Below are 16,069 nucleotides of genomic sequence, written 5' to 3'. Positions count from 1 at the left end.
CAGCTTCCTGAGTAGCTAGGATTACAGGTGCGAGCCACCAGCACCAGGCTTAGAAATGATATTTTCATTGACTAGAAATGAGAACTTCAGTCCTTTGCATTTAACAGTGGAGATAAATTATTACTTTTTTTGTTAATATGTACAAACACAAATCTATATAGTATAGGTGATCTAGTATGTATATACACACCATATAGTTTATGCTTAAGCATAAACACAATGAGATTAAATCAGGACAAGAGAAAATGATGCTTTTCAAGAGATACAGTGAATCAACAGGCATGCTGGCTGCTAGTGTAACAGACTGACTTTACAATGAACTTAGTAAGAAGGCAGACACTCTAATTATACACACACATACACATACACACACAGAAGTTCAAAGTACCTGATAGATGGCAGGAGGGGAGGGGGAAGACATAGAATAAGATACACATATACTGAGCTAGGTGCCAGTGGCTCCCACCTTATAATTCTAGCAACTCAGGAGGCTGAAACCCAGAAGATCAAGATTTGAGGACAGTCCAGGCAGACTAGCTCACTGGACTCCATCTCTAGAATAATCAGCCAAAAGCTGAATTGGAGGCATGGCTCAAGTGGTAGAGCACCAGCCTAGTGTAAGGCCCTGGCTTCAATGCATGACAAGAAATGCACTCATTACCTTGCTCGTGTGATTGTAACCCCTCTGTACAGTATTTTCACACATACACCCAAAAAAACCTTATTTAAAAACAAAAAGGAAAAGAGGAGAGTGGGGGGGGGGATAAACCAAGTTGTGTGTGAATATTGCCAAGCTGTATATGCCATACTTGCACAAGATTGGCAGTGCAGCAGGCTTGTTATCACAAGCTAGCTCATCACTAGCCAGTGGGGGGATTTCTGCTCCATCTTATTCTTCAGGGAACACTGTTGTATACAGTCTGTCACTGACCAGAATGTTATTTGGCAGATAACTGTACTCATCAGATTGAATCCATACTGCAGGGAGTGAAAAAAGGGAAACCACCACCTTTGGGGATCCTGTCAAGCCCCACATGACCCTACTTTAATGCTGATGACCCAACAAAGTGTTCATGGGGACCTGATCATAGTAGAACTGGAGAAACCAAGGCCACATAGTGGATAGCCTGGGCACAGAGGCTATCAGTGCTGCTGCAGGGGCAGCCTGGGCCCCATCACTCAGACAAACTCAAGAAAACAAGCAGACTGATTGATCAAACCAGGACACTTTTGAAGGTTAATTCGTAATTATGCTGGGCCTATTCCACAAAAGTGGGCAAGATGGTCACCCAATCGATGTGTTTCTATGGTCAACTGTCCCCTAAGGAACAGACAAAATAGCATTCTAAACAAAAGAACTTACTAAAACTCCCAAGGTGGTTTTATTTTATAAACCAATTGTGTTGTTGAAGAAGAGGCCGTGTTCTAGGCCCATTTTGGCTATGGTTGGGGACTGTTTGGGGAACTGATCGGAAGCTGTGTATGCTCCTGGGCCTGGGGTTCTCTGAAATAGAAAACAGAGCCCAGTGAGATAATGATGCCAAAATCCAAGGCACCTCTGGAGAAGGCCACCCCCCACAGCTCACTTTCTCCCACAAGCCGCTCCCTCCCAAATATGCCCTCTGCCTCCAGCTGACCCAGCAGCAAGTGGCCGCAGACATCCAATCCTGCTTCTGGCAGCTCTCCAAAGCTGAACTGACACCCAGCCCAGCCCCTGCCCTACTCCTGTCCCTGACCCAGTGCGGCAGGGGATGTATTTCTCAGACCAGTCTGTGGATACCAGGGTCAGAAGCATTCTCAAAGGAGTCACATTTAAATGTTATGCTTTCATTTAGCTGAAAAGTTTGAACAGAGTAGGGTGTGGATTATTTAAACAAAGCTTCTCTCTGGAGCAATAACGTATAAACGTTCTTGTCACCTCATCACAGACTGACATCACCATTTCTTATGCCTATGCGGTAGGCACATATGGATTCTTTACACTTAGAAGGCTTTTTTATTTTTGTTTTCATTTATTTAACTTTTGATGCTGGTACTGGGCTTGGACTCAGGGCCTAGGCACTGCCCTGGCCTTATTTTCTTTTTCTTTTTCTTTTTTTTCCTCAAGGCTCATGTTCTACTACTTGAGTCATAGCTCCACTTCCAGAATTTTACTGGTTAACTGGAGATAAGACCCTCACAGACTTTCCTGCCTGGGCTGGCTTCAAATCACAATCCTAAAATTTCAGCCTCCTGAATGGCTAGGATTATAGCCATGATTCACCAGCACCTGGCCTAAAGCCAAAGGAGTTTGGTCAAAGACAAGGGTTTCAGAGTGTGGCAGGCCTGGGTTCAAGTCCTAGCCTCCCTACCAATGGCTGAATGCATCCCCCAAGCAAGGAAGAGTGCATGTCTGTTAATGACAGTGTGGGGCTCACAATACACAGTACTCTCCCAGGTCAGCCACAGCCTTCCACACATTGTTATCGGCTATTCTAGTTACTGATCCTGTCTGCTCTACCTTGACTTGCTGTCTCTGCAGGAGACAGGAGAAACTGTTACCCAGTGGAGCAGAGCAGTCAGCCTGGGCAGACATCATCAGCTGCCTGCAAAAGCTGCTTTAAACACAGGATGTTTGGCTTGCCAAAAGCAAAGGAGTAGCCTGGAAATCTAATCAAGTCCTGGCCACATGTCAAAGGAAGTAGAAGACCGTATTAATGCTATTATTGAAGATGTAACACAACTATGCAGTCTTGGAAGGCCAGCCCACAAAAAAGGAGGCTCCAGGGGCCTAGAGGCTGCTTGTTTGGGTGTGGTCGTGGTCATCTTAAGAACATCCAGCTCAGCCTCCTAATCCCAATTTCCTGGTCACCAAGTGACCTTTCTGGTTTGTCCTTGGCTGCCATGAAAATTTCCTATAAGAGCAGCAACCCCAAACACCAGGTCATCCTTGATGGATGCTTACAAATTTAATAATGCACTTTTTGGCATCTTGCTCAGTTTCCTGGAAGTTTGGTTAGTACCATTCAGTCTTCCTAAGAATGCTCAGTCCTGTGGGCTTTGGCAAGCATCTGTTTCTTGATGGCAGTGGTGTGGTTAAGGTGTGGTGTCACTAAGGTGTGAGGATCCTTGGGCTTTTTGTTATCAGTCTGCCTCCAGTTTTACCAGCCTGGACCTTCACAGTGCTCCATCACATAAAGATCCCATGATCTCAATTCTGCAGTCCAGCTGCTCTGGAGCAGAGATTCTGAAAGCCATGGCCTGGGGCTCCACATGAGCCCTTTCCTACCCACTGCCCCCAATTCTCTTTCCACGTTCTTTTTTTGTTTTTTTGGGTCCAGTCGTGGGGCCTGAACTCTGGGCCTGGACGCTGTCCCTCAGCTCTTCAGCTCAAGGCTAGCACTCTACCACTTGAGCCACAGCGCCACTTCCGGCTTTTTTCTTTTTGCAGATGTGGTGCTGAGGAATCGAACCCAGGGCCTCATGCATGCAAGGCAAGCGCTCTACCACTGAGCCACCTTCCCAGCCCCATTTTTCCACATTCTTGACTCCTGATGAGAGCACATTTTCTTACAGGCAAAATTTGTATCTATTTTCCCCTAACTACCTCAAATGAGTCCACAGATCACCGAGTCTCAGCATCTTTCTGACTGGATGCAGACTGGGAGTATGAAGTTGTGGATATTAAAAGTCTATTGGCATCAAAAAACTTTTTATTTCTTTCCCTTTTTGACCATACTAGGTTGGAACTCAGGGCCTCGCCCTTGCTAGGCAAGTGCTCTGCCTCTTGAGCTATGCCTTGTCAACCCTTTTCACTTAAGTTTTTTTGTTCTGTTTTGTTTCCAGCTAAGAGTCTTGCTTTGGGGGCTGGGAAGGTGGCTCAGTGGTAGAGCACTTGCCTTGCAAGCATGAGGCCCTGGGTTCGATTCCTCAGCACCACATAAACAGAAAAAGCCGAAAGTGGCGCTGTGGCTCCAGTGGTAGAGCGCTAGCCTTGAGCTGAAGAGCTGAGGGACAGCGCCCAGGCCCAGAGTTCAGGCCCCATGACTGGCAAAAAAAAAAAAAGAGTCTTGCTTTGGCACATAATCCTCCTATCTCTGCCTCCCATGTACCTAGAATTACAGGTATTTAGGGCACACCTGTAATGCCTGGCTTAAAAATATTTTAAGCCAGACGCCGGTGGCTCACTCTTGTAATCCTATCTACTCAGGAGGCTGAGATATGAGGATCGCAGTTCAAAGCCAGCCCAGCCAGTAAAGTCCATGAGACTCCTATTTCAGAAAAAGCCAGAAGTGGTGTTGTAACTCAAGTGGGTAGAGTGCTAGCCTTAAGCATTAAGAGGCTCAGGGACAACACCTCAGCCCTGAATTCAAGCTCTAAGATGAAAAAAAAAAAAAAAAAAAGACTTTTAAAAGGTCCTACTTTATAATCTTTTTGGTCTTCTTGGAGCTTTTGAGGCACTATTTCCCCCAGAAGAACCTATCTTGTTTGTAAATCTCTGTGGACTTGAGCCTCTTGCTGCTTTCTGTGTGCTTTCCTGAGTCCTGGGTGTGATGATTGCTCATGCATTAATGGTTCCACTTGGTTCAGTGATAATGTCTCTGCAACTTTTTACTTCCGTGGGTTCCCAGAAATCACACATATGCATGAGGAAGAGCAGTTCTGAATGGCTGGAGGCAGCTGTGCAAGCATACTCACCTCAATCCGTGAACGGTGTCTACTCAACGCAGCCAGGTCAGAATAGCAAAGGCAATTCTTGCAATAGCTGTCTTCTACTGACTCATGATCCAGCCAGTTTTCAAAGCCTTGGGTCACCTTGTGTCTGAAGCTAACCAAGGACTTCTAGATACTGGAGCTGCCTTGACACACCATAGGAGTTTCCTCACCTCGCCTCGCCCACCCACAGGAGGTGGAGTTATAGAACCTACACCTAAGCCACTTCTTTCAGAATACTTACAGAACAGCTGGGCAAGAATCGTGGTACCTTGGATCGAAAAGAAGATGTAATGAAGCTTGCTGAAGGTATTTTTAAGTTATATTCACCTGGTCCCGGGCCTTCACGCTGTAGAACATTTTTTTTTTCAAGTTTATACTAAAGTTTGATATATTTTAAGGCTTTATTTGTCTTTCACAAATAAACATATGAATCAGAAATAAACATATGAATTCATGCATGCTAGGCAAGTACTTTGACACTGGGCTACATCACTAGCTTTCAAGTTGGGTGAAAACCACCATATATTTGTTATTTTGAGCCATTCTACTTTTAGACATTCATCCTAAGAAGCAATGTGCACAAATACTTAGCAATAGATATTCACTGTAACACCACGTCCAAAGTGAAAGATTGGAAGGAAATGACAGATGATGTGTACCTGGTGAAATGAACTGATTTTTCTACCTAGCCAGCCACTGTTATGTCTGTAAAACAGTTTTTAAAGATATAAAAGCCATCCCCAGTCAGTAAGTGGAAGACACAAACTTAAAAATAAATAGGTACACAAGCCAGGTGCCAGTGGCTCAACTCTAGCTACTCACAAGGTTGAGATACAGAAGATTAAGGGCAAGCCTTGATGGGGGTAAGGGAAGGGGGTGTATTTGTTTGAACTCTGCTGGGACATATCTGCTGTGCTGCAAAAATAAATAAATAAATATAACAACTGGCCCATGCTGATTTAATTAGAAAAGACAAAAACACCCAATGATTAGTGGTAGCTAAGCTAGCTGACTGTGAATGCAAGTTAACAGCAGGAATTCTCTTTCCCCATTTAACGTTCTGAACCATGACTGTCCTGGGGTCTAGGGACTGCTGCTGGGTTGAATGTGTTAGCTCCTAATAAGAGAAAGCTTCGTTGTCCAATCCACAATCCTGACACTTGCTGTGTGCAAGGTATTTCTGCCAGGGATTCTGGTAGATGTTAAAAACATCTGCACAGGGCCTTGGACTTCAGGATGCCTGTGAACTAGCTGTAAAAAAAAGGACAAAAATTCTGTAAGGGTAATAATCGAATAATGAAAACATTTAAGAGGAGTGGTCCCAAGTGGAAGGGCTTATAATGAATTGGCAATGAGAAGAGGCCAGGAGGAGGGGTACAAAGATAACGTCCTCTTGCTTTAGTCAAGTCATGATGTCTGTTGTTTTGTCTCCAATATCCCCTCCCTATTCCCTTGGATTAGGTAAGGGTAGAGCCTGTTGCTCCACTACATACATATAAGATGGGCAACTGATCCAGTCTGACTGGAAAACCTCCTCGTCCTAGTGACTGGTCCAGGGACAGTCAGATGATCCTAACTGCCTTTTTTACATTCACCTGGCTGAGCAGGCAAGATGTATATAGGGCTTGGGGAGAGTTTCAAAGGATGCAGGAAAACAGCACCCAAATGTGTTATGGCTAGGTGCACCAAATGAATGCCTCTTGCTATGGTTTGAACGCTTGACCTCTTTGAAACTGGTGTTGAGATTTAATTCCCACTGTGAGGGATTAAGAGAGTAGAAACTTAATCTGACTGTGATATTAGGAGGTAGGGCCTTTGGAAGGTGATTAAGATTAAATGAGGCCATAAGGGTGCGATCCTAACCCAGTGAGACTGAGGCATCATAACAAGAGGAACACACCCTGAGCTAGGATGTTCTCACCCTGTAATGCCCAGGCCACATGAGAGCAGCAAAGAGTCCACACCAGCGACAATCTTACTGATGTAACCACCTAACCTTAAACTTAGCAGCCTTTGGCACTATGAATGGAAAAAAAAAAAAAAAAAAAAAGCTGGAAGCAGAATTTAAGTGGTACAGTATTAGCCAACCAAATAAGCTGAATGAGAGTTCCAGTTCAATCTCCTGTACTGGCAAAGGAGGAGGAGGAGGGGGAGAGGGACAAGGGAGGGTCGGGGAGGAGAAGTGGAGAGGGGTAGGAGAAGGAAAAGTAGAAGAGGAAGAGGTGGAAAGGAAAAAGGCGGAGGAGAAAGAGGGAGAAAAAGAGGAAGAGGAGGAAAACTTATCAAAGTTTGTGGTATTTAGTTATAGCAACAGAAAACAGACTAAGTCACTAACCCATCTTTACATTTTTATTTTTTGCTAAAGCTAATTTGGGAAGAGTTTCTGTCACTTGCAATGGAAAAGTCTTATTTCATCCTTTTCCCCCCTGTTCCCAGCCAAGATACTATTATAAGAAAGAAGCTTAGCAAATGCTTCATACTCACAGCTGGACAGCAAAATATGACTACTGATAATGCCATTGCAAAACTTGCATAGATGTGTGTGTGTGTGTGTGTGTGTGTGAGAGAGAGAGAGAGAGAGAGAGAGAGTCCTAGGACTTGAACTCAGGGCCTGGGCACTGTTCCTTAGCTTTTGTGCTCAAGGCTAGAGCTCTACCACCTGAGCCATAGCTGTACTTCTAGCTTTTAGGTAGTTAATTGGAGGAAAGAATCTCACAGACTTCCTTGCCTTGACTAGCTTTGAACCTCGATCCTCAGGTCTCAGCCTCCTGAGCAGCTACAATTACAGGTATGACAGCACCTGGCTTGATTATTTCTCAATAAGAAAATTATCAGAAGAGATATTTTTCTGAAAAATCCTAGTATACCTATAGCTATATTTGAAATGTTACATTTTCCAAAAATGTTACCTATAAGTGAACCTTGTCTTTGAGGAAAATTGAAACTGGGACCTACTTCAATCATCTTAATTTCCAGATTCCATTCGGACAAAAATCAATTTTCTGCTTTATTTACTCTGACCAGGTTTATTAATTATTTTCTGCTCCCTGCGGAATATCAAACTGTCAGCTTAGTTTTTAATTGAACTAATTCCTTAAATGCAAAAACAGCTGGGCTGAATTAGCATTCTTCTCTATGGGAGCATTAAGGCATAGTGTAGCCACAGTTTGTATCACTCTTTGGAGGACTCTTTTCTATTAAATGTGAACAAAACACAAATCTCATAACGATCATTTGTATATGTATTGACCCTTTCTTGTCTCTCTACTGCCTTCCCTTTTTCTTTATGGCGCCATCAGGTTTAAAAAACAAACAAACAACTTCAAATACTTCTCACAATATTTTTTACAAATATTTCATAAGCCGGTCACTGGTGGCTCACACCTGTAATCCTAGCTACTTATGAGGCTGAGATCTGAAGATTGTGGTTCAAAGCCAGCCTGGGCAAGAAAGTCCATTAGACTCTTTTTTTCCCTAGTCCTGAGGGCTTGACTCAGGGCCTGGTCACTGACCCTGAGCTTCTTTTGCTCAAGGTTAGCACTCTACCACTTGAGCCACAGCACCACTTCTGGCTTTTTCTGTTTATGGGGTACAAAGGAATCAAACCTGGGGTTTCATGCATACTAGGCAAGCACTCTACCATTGAGCCACCTTCCCAGCCCCCGTGAGGCTCATCTCCAATTAACCATCTGAAAACCAAACATGAAGCTGTGACTCAAAAGTGGTAGAGTGCTAGCTCTGAGAAAAAGTGAAAAGCTTACAGACAATATACAGGCCCTGAGATTAAGCCCCATGACAGACACACACACACACACACACACACACACACACACACACACACACACACACACACACACACACACATTTCTTAAAGCTTCAAGTTTTTTGTTTGTTTGTTTGTTTTGTTTTTTGGGTCTGGTCATGGGGCCTTAACTCTGGGCCTGGGCGCTGTCCCTCAGCTCTTCAGCTCAAGGCTAGCGCTCTACCACTTGAGCCACAGCACCACTTCCGGCTTTTTTCTTTTTGCTTATGTGGTGCTGAGGAATCGAACCCAGGGCCTCATGCATGCAAGGCAAGCGCTCTACCACTGAGCCATCTTCCCAGCCCAAGCTTCAAGTTTTAAAAACCTGATATTGAGATGTTTCCACTAATGGAATACTATTTCTATTTTATTCTCCGAAATTATATTTTAGGAATTTTAAAAGACAGTAGCAGAGAAAGAAACAACTACCCTTTGTCACAGCATCTCAGCATGGCCAATAAAAGTACTTTGAGGGCTGGGAAGGTGGCTCAGTGGTAGAGCTCTTGCCTTGCATGCATGAGGCCCTGGGTTCAATTTCTCAAGCACCACATAAGCAGAAAAGGCCAGAAGTGGCCCTGTGGCTGAAGTGGTAGAGCACTAGTCTTGAGCTGAAGAACTGAGGGACAGCACCCAGAGTTCAGGCCCCACAACCGACCAAAAGAAGGCACATTGGAATCAGGCTCTGGTGTCTCATGCCTATCACCCCAGCTGATTAGGAAGCAAAGATGTGAAGATCAAATGGCTCAAAGCCAGCCCTTGCAGAAATTCTGTTTCTAACTAACCAGCAAAATGCCAGACTGGAGGCATGGCTCAAGTAGTAAAGCACCAGCAGTGAGCAAGAAGTAAGAAGGCAAGGTCCTGAGTTTAAACCTTGGCAATTTTGGTCCATTTTCTATTTTTTAATACATGTGATCTTCCTTACATTATTTTATTTTTATTAGTGTATGTGTGTATGTGTGTGTGTGTGTGTGTGTGTGTGTGTGTGTGCACGCACACACACATTGTGTGCATGCCTGTGTGCTGATCCTGGGGCTTGAGCTTTTGTGCTCAAGGCTACATTTTACCACTTGAGCCATAACTCCACTTCAACTTTTTAGTAATTTATTGGAGAGTCTTATGGACTTTCCTCCCAGAGCTGGCTTCAAACAATGATCCTTAGATCTCAGCCTCCTGAGTAGGTAGAAAAACAGGCATGAACCACCAGCTCCTGGCTCTTACATTAATTAATCATATGTATCAAGTATAAGTCAATAGATAATACATGGATCCGTGTGAATATTATGATATATCATAGTATATGTCATAAAGGTTTTGGGTGAACTTTATAATTTTAAAAGGATTACATAAAGGGAAACAAAACATTCCTTTCAATGGATGTGTAACATTCTTTAAAGATGACTTCCTTCCTATTGATAATTGAATTGTAACTATTGCTATAAATAATCCTTTGGTGATATCTTTGCATCGGCGACTATTTCTGTATTGTAAATCACTAATTTAGGTGGATCTTCTCAAAGTGGAGTAAGCAAGATGAAAGGTATCCACAAATTGATTTACTTCGTTTTGTTTTTGAGGTGTGAGAGACTGAACTCAGGCCTTGCACATTGGAGGGTGTTTTGTCACTGACCTACATCCCATAAATAGTTTTTATAACTTAATACAAATTGCCAAACTGCTTTTTCTAGGTTTATATTGATGCATACTCCCACCAGCAAGAGTTACACAAGAGCTTTCTTTAGTCCACAAGCCAAGAAGATATTGAGGAAAAGATTTAGAACAATAAAATCTCCCTCTGTCCATGTTACCCAAATAGGAATACTAATAAAGCCCCAGTATGTCCAAAGAGGTTGTGCAGAGCACCTGGTATTCAGTGCCCATTCAGGAGGGAGTAAAATCATGCTTTAAGCCAACGGGGCGAAATGTCCATGAGGCTTTTTTTTTTTTTTTGGTGCTGGTTCAGGGCTTGAACTCAGGGTCTGGGCACTGTCCCTTAGCTTCTTTTGCTCAAGGCTAGTACTCTACCACTTGAGCCACAGCTCCACTTCTGGCCTTTTCTGTTTATGTGGTACTGAGGAATTGAACCCAGGCCTAAAAGCATGATAGGCAAGCACTCTATCACTAAGCCACATTCCCAGTCCCGTAAGATTCTTATTGTGAATAAATTACTCAAAAAAAAAAAAAAAAAGCTGGAAATGGTACTGTGGATCAAGTGGTAGAGTGCTAGCCTTGAGTACAAAGAGGTTCAGGGACAATGCCCTAGTCCTGAGTTCAGGACCCAGGACCAGCAAAAACAAACAAACAAAAAACAGAAAAAAAAAAAAAAAAGATGAAGCTTATTTAAGTCACTTATAAAATCAATAAAGCAAGCTGGGTGCCAGTGGCTCATGTCTGAAATCCTAGCTACTCAGGAGGCTGAGATTTGAGGATTGTGGTTCTGAGCCAGCTGGGACAGGAACGTCTGTGAGACTTATCTCTAATAAATTACCGAAGTAGTGCCATGGCTCAAGTGGTAGAGTATTAGCCTGGAGCAAAAGAAGCTCAGGGACAGTGAGTGCCCAGGCCCTGAGTTCAAGCCCCATGACCAGCCCCCGCCCCAAAAAAAATCAATAAAGCAATTATTGTGGGCTTGAGGAGAGAAGAAAACATAAATGACAAGTCTTGTCTTATTCAATTCCTTTGAATGACCAGGTTGCAGTTTGTTGTTTTCTTTCTTTCCTTTTTTCTTTGTCAGTCATGGGGCTTGAACTCTGGACCTGAGCACTGTTCCTCAGCTCTTCAGTTCAAGGCTAACATTCTACCACTTGAGCCACAGTGCCACTTCCGGTTTTCTAAGTGGTTTATTAAAGACAAGAGTCTCATGGACTTTCTTCCCTTGGGCTGGCTTTGAACCACAATCCTCAGATCTTAGCCTCCTGAGTAGCTAGGATTACAGGCATGAGCCACCAGCGCCTGGCTGCAGTTTGATTTTTCTTCATTCAAAGAAGCTGGGTATGAGTATATTGCATCTTTGGTCCTGGTATGTGTTGGATTTGGTCTTTGTAATTTTATTTTTATGTTTGAATTTTTTTTTTTTTTTTGCCGGTCATGGGGCCTGAACTCTGGGTCTGGGCACTGTCCCTCAGCTCAGCTCAAGGCTAGCGCTCTACCACTGGAACCACAGTGCCACTTCCGGCTTTTTCTGTTTATGTGGTGCTGAGGAATCGAACCCAGGGCCTCATGCTTACAAGGCATGCACTCTAGCCGGGCGCTGGTGGCTCACGCCTGTAATCCTAGCTACTCAGGAGGCTGAGATCTGAGGATCCAGGTTCAAAGCCAGCCCGGGCAGGAGAGACCGTGAGACTCCTATCTCCAATAAACCACCAGAAAACCGGAAGTGATGCTGTAGCTCAAGTGGTAGAGTGCTCGCCTTGAGCTGAAGAGCTGAGGGACAGCGCCCAGGCCCAGAGTTCAAGCCCCACAACCGACAAAAAAAAAAACAAGGCATGCACTCTACCGCTGAGCTACCTTCCCAGTCCCATATGTTTGAATTTTTTTGTTTTTGGTGCTGGCACTGGGGCTTGAACACAGGGCCTCATGTTTTAATTTGGCTTTTTGGTTCAAGGCTAGTGTTCTGTCACTTGAGCCACAGCTCCACTTCCAACTTTTGCTGTTTAATTGGAGATAAGAGACTTTTGGATTTGTTTGCCTGGGATGGCTTTGAACTTTGATCTTCAGACCTCAGTCTCCTGATTAGCTAGAATTAGTACTATTTTTGTGTAAGAACATTTAGTTTATTTTCTGGATGATTCTCAACAGTACAGTGGGTTGTTATAAGCAATAGTTATATTGTACATTATATACTTTGAACTTACCAAAAAGTTAATGAGACAGATATGTTCTTCTATAACCTGCCATGAATGGGTTATTTACATTGAAATTCCTAGTATGTCTTCAGATATACTTTAAGCATATCTAATATCAATTGCATTAATCATTTATAGCTTACTATGATAAAAAGTTAATATATTAAAAGGAACCATTGTATATTTTACACACCAGACTCATCAAGAATAGCTGTCTATATATACTTACAGGAGTGAAGTAGTTTGGTGGGAATCTTTGAACTGTAGAACGAAAGACAAAGCTCCTATATTAAAAATAAAAGGAAAAAAATTTCTAGATCTGTTTTTTAAAGGAAAAATATTTGTCAAAGTATCCCTTAATTACTACAATCTGATAGGAGGGACACAAATGATATTTAAAAGCTGTAAGTAGCCAGGCACTGGTGGCTCATGCCTGTAATCCTGTCTACTCAGAAGGTTGAAATCTGAGGATCCTGGTTCAAAGCCAGCCCAGGCAGGACTCATATCTCCAACAAACCACCAGAAAGCCTGAAGTGGCTCAAAATAGTAGAGTGCTAGCCTTGAACAAAAGAGCTCAGGGATAGCACCTAGGCCCTGAGTTCAAGACCTACAATGGACAAAAAAACAAAAACAAAAACTGTAAGGACCCGTAGAAAGGCATGAGTGAAAAGACTGAAAAGTAACTTAAGCAATACAAACTTACCTGGAAGCATGCTTGGGAACTGGCAGAGGAAGTACCTCATATTGTCCCGGGGAAAGCTCAAGGGACTACATAGAAGGAACAAGGACATAATGATAGATCAGTTCATAAGTTCACTATATTACCTATCATTCATAATCCTTGATTGCATGGCCAAATAAAAAATAACATTACATCATTTATTCCCTTTGAATTTTAGACAAAATGCCTGAGATGCTACGTGGGAAAACTGTGCCTAGTTGATCGCATTCTGAATGTAGTAGATCAACAAGTTGATTGGACCATTGTCACCTGCCCTGGAGTACGGCACAAGGCCAGTAGTAGGAAACACAGTGGTGACAGTCATGGTCCATATCCAGCAGGCACAGAAAGAATTCTAACAAAAAGGATTGTGCTTGTACCAGTGATACCTATAACCCGAGCTACTCAGGAGGCAGAGATCTGAGGATCTTAATTCAAAGCCAACTCCTGGCAGGAAAATCCATAAAACTCATCTCCAATTAACTACCAAAAAAGCCAGAAGTGGAGCTGTGGCACAATTGGTAGAGGATTAGCCTTGAACAAAAGAAGTTTAAGGGGCCTGGGAAGGTGGCTCAGTGATAGAGTGCTTGACTTGCATGCATGAAGCCCTTCAATTCCTCAGCACCACATAAGCAGAAAAAAACTGGAAGTGGTGCTGTGGCTCAAGTGATAGAGTGCTAGCCTTGAGCTGAAGAGCTGAGGGACAGTGCCCAGGCTCACAATTCAGGCCCCATGACGGTTTTTTTTTTAAGAAGAAGAAGTTGTTTAAGGACAGACCCTGAGTTCAAGCCCCAGGACTGGCACAAAAATAAAATATACAACAGCATTGAGATTTTCTCAAAAACAAATGGGAAAATATGGGGAGTAGAAAGAGGTTATCTAAAGAATGAGTGGTCTAAAGGCAATCAAGAGAAAGCAGAGATAGGGTCATCACAGATTGAAGACAGCCTGGGAAAAACTTAGCAAGACTATCTCAGAAACAGACTGGGCATTGTGCTTTACATCTGTAATCCCAGCTACTCAGGAGGCAGAGGTAAGAGGATCAAAGTTGGAGGCCAGCTGGGGGCAAAAGTCCCTGTCTAGAAAACAAACTAAAAGCAAAAAGGTTAGGTGGAAGGGAGACTTTCTAGCAAGTACAAGACCCTAAATTCAATCCCCAGTAGTGAAAAGAAAATAGAAAAAGAAATAAAAGATTAAATCTGAGGGAGGCTGTTAAGAAGGGAAAGACTTCCAAGAAGGAAGAGCCTCTGCTCCTCTTGGAGCTTGCTACCAACTATCTGGCTGGCTCTGTTGTCCTTTGTTGGCCCAGAGGCAGGAGAAGCCGGAGGGAGTTAGAAGCTGGTAGAAAGAAAGGATGATCATTCCTGTGTTGTGCATATACTATACAATCCAACAAGGCTGCTTCCTGAAGGGACAGTCTCCCTCCACTCCCGGTATTTTCACACCAGACTTTAAGAAGCAGTGCTACCTTTGTTGAAAACACAGCATCCTCATCTAGCGTTACCTGCCTCAAGGAAACTCAGCTGGTCCATTTCTTCCTGCCTAGCTTTCCCAGGTCAGTATACAATTTTGATGGCCAAGGTCACATTTTGTGAACACAGTGCTACGAGTAAAAACAAATTCTATAATGAAGTCCACACATAGTCTTGATGCACCTGAACCTTGTTAATTGCCCACTTGACATAACAAATGCATTTTTGCCTCATACCACAGAAGCATATTTTATATCTTTTTATTTTATTTATTTATTTGTGATTGTCCTTGGAGCTCAAACTCAGGGCCTGGGCACTGTCCTTGAGCTTTTTCACTCAAGGCTAGTACTCTACTACTTGAGCCACAGCACCACTTCTGGTGTTTGCTGTTTATGTGGTACTAAGGAATTGAACCTGGGGCCTCATGCATGCTAGGCAAGCACTCTACCACTAAGCCACATTCCCAGCCCAGAAACATATTTTAAACAAGGATCTTACTTGAGGACTAGCAAAGATGTTCCACTTTTTTGATTTTTGATAATGATTACATGAAAATTGCTATTTACTTTAAACTGTTCATGAGCGCTCATTCTCTGTCTCTGTCAGTCTGTCTCTCTGTCTCTCTCACACACCTTCACATACACAGAAAGAGAAAGAAGAAAACTGAAAGCTGGGTGCCAGTGGTTTACCCCTGTAATCCTACTAGTCAGGAGACTGAGATCTGAGGATCATGATTTGAAGCCAGACCAGGCAAGAAAGTCTATGGGACTCTTATGTCTGGTTGATCAGGAAAAAAGCAGAGGTAGAGCTGTGGCTCAAATGGTAGAGTGACAGCTTGAATAAAAAGCTAAAGGAATCTGGACAACAGCCTGGAGGTTCCTCAAAAAACTAAACATAGATTTTCCTTATGACCCAGCCATAGCCATCCTGGGCATCTACCCAGCACATCACAAGCCACTTGGCATATCCATGTTCATCGCTGCATTATTCACAATAGCCAAGTTGTAGAAACAGCCTAGATGTCCTACAATAGATGAAGGGATCAAAAACACGTGGTACCTGTACACAAAGGAATTTTCCACAGCCATTAGAAAGAATATTATGTCATTCGCAGGGAAATGGACGGAACTAGAACAAATCATGTTAAGTGAGGTAAATGAAGCTTAGAAAGACAAAAGGCACATGTTTTCTCATATGTGGGAGCTAGATCTAAAATGCACTGGGACACGATGACTTATACAGGTCTCTAGGCATTCACACACAGTGAGACCAAAGGAGGATACTCAGGAGAGCAACACGGAGGCATAATACCTATGTGCATCTGACCATACAAAATAATATTTATCGAAATGAACTCCAGGAAATGAAAACAAGAGTCTTTTCTTTTTTGTTGTTTTTGTTGTTTTGTTGTTGCTTTTTTGTTTTCTATATATTTTCATATGTGTTTGGGAATGAAAGGGGAGGCATAGAAATGGAGGGACAAAGAGTGAACAAATGCAGAAACGGTACTCACTGAACACTATGGTGAAAACAAATG

The 16,069-nt window shown here is 43.0% G+C and overlaps 1 protein-coding gene across 1 annotated transcript in view; it reads right to left on the bottom strand.

The window, feature by feature from the left end:
- Positions 1 to 1,387: 1,387 nt before the first annotated feature.
- Positions 1,388 to 16,069, bottom strand: part of Stpg4 (sperm-tail PG-rich repeat containing 4) — a 28,170-nt gene continuing 13,488 nt past the window's right edge. The window contains exons 4-7 of the mRNA XM_042675450.1: positions 13,043 to 13,107; positions 12,569 to 12,623; positions 4,937 to 5,041; positions 1,388 to 1,504 (exon numbers count right to left, since the gene is read on the bottom strand). Of these exons, the coding sequence (XP_042531384.1) occupies positions 1,388 to 1,504; positions 4,937 to 5,041; positions 12,569 to 12,623; positions 13,043 to 13,107 (342 nt within the window). The remainder of the gene's footprint in view (positions 1,505 to 4,936; positions 5,042 to 12,568; positions 12,624 to 13,042; positions 13,108 to 16,069) is intronic.

This window comes from Dipodomys spectabilis, unplaced genomic scaffold (genome assembly GCF_019054845.1).
Source record: "Dipodomys spectabilis isolate Male_0828 unplaced genomic scaffold, ASM1905484v1 ptg000026l, whole genome shotgun sequence".
NCBI lineage: Eukaryota > Metazoa > Chordata > Mammalia > Rodentia > Heteromyidae > Dipodomys > Dipodomys spectabilis.
Note: the sequence above shows the minus strand (reverse complement) of the source record. Positions and strands in the feature narration are given on the sequence as shown.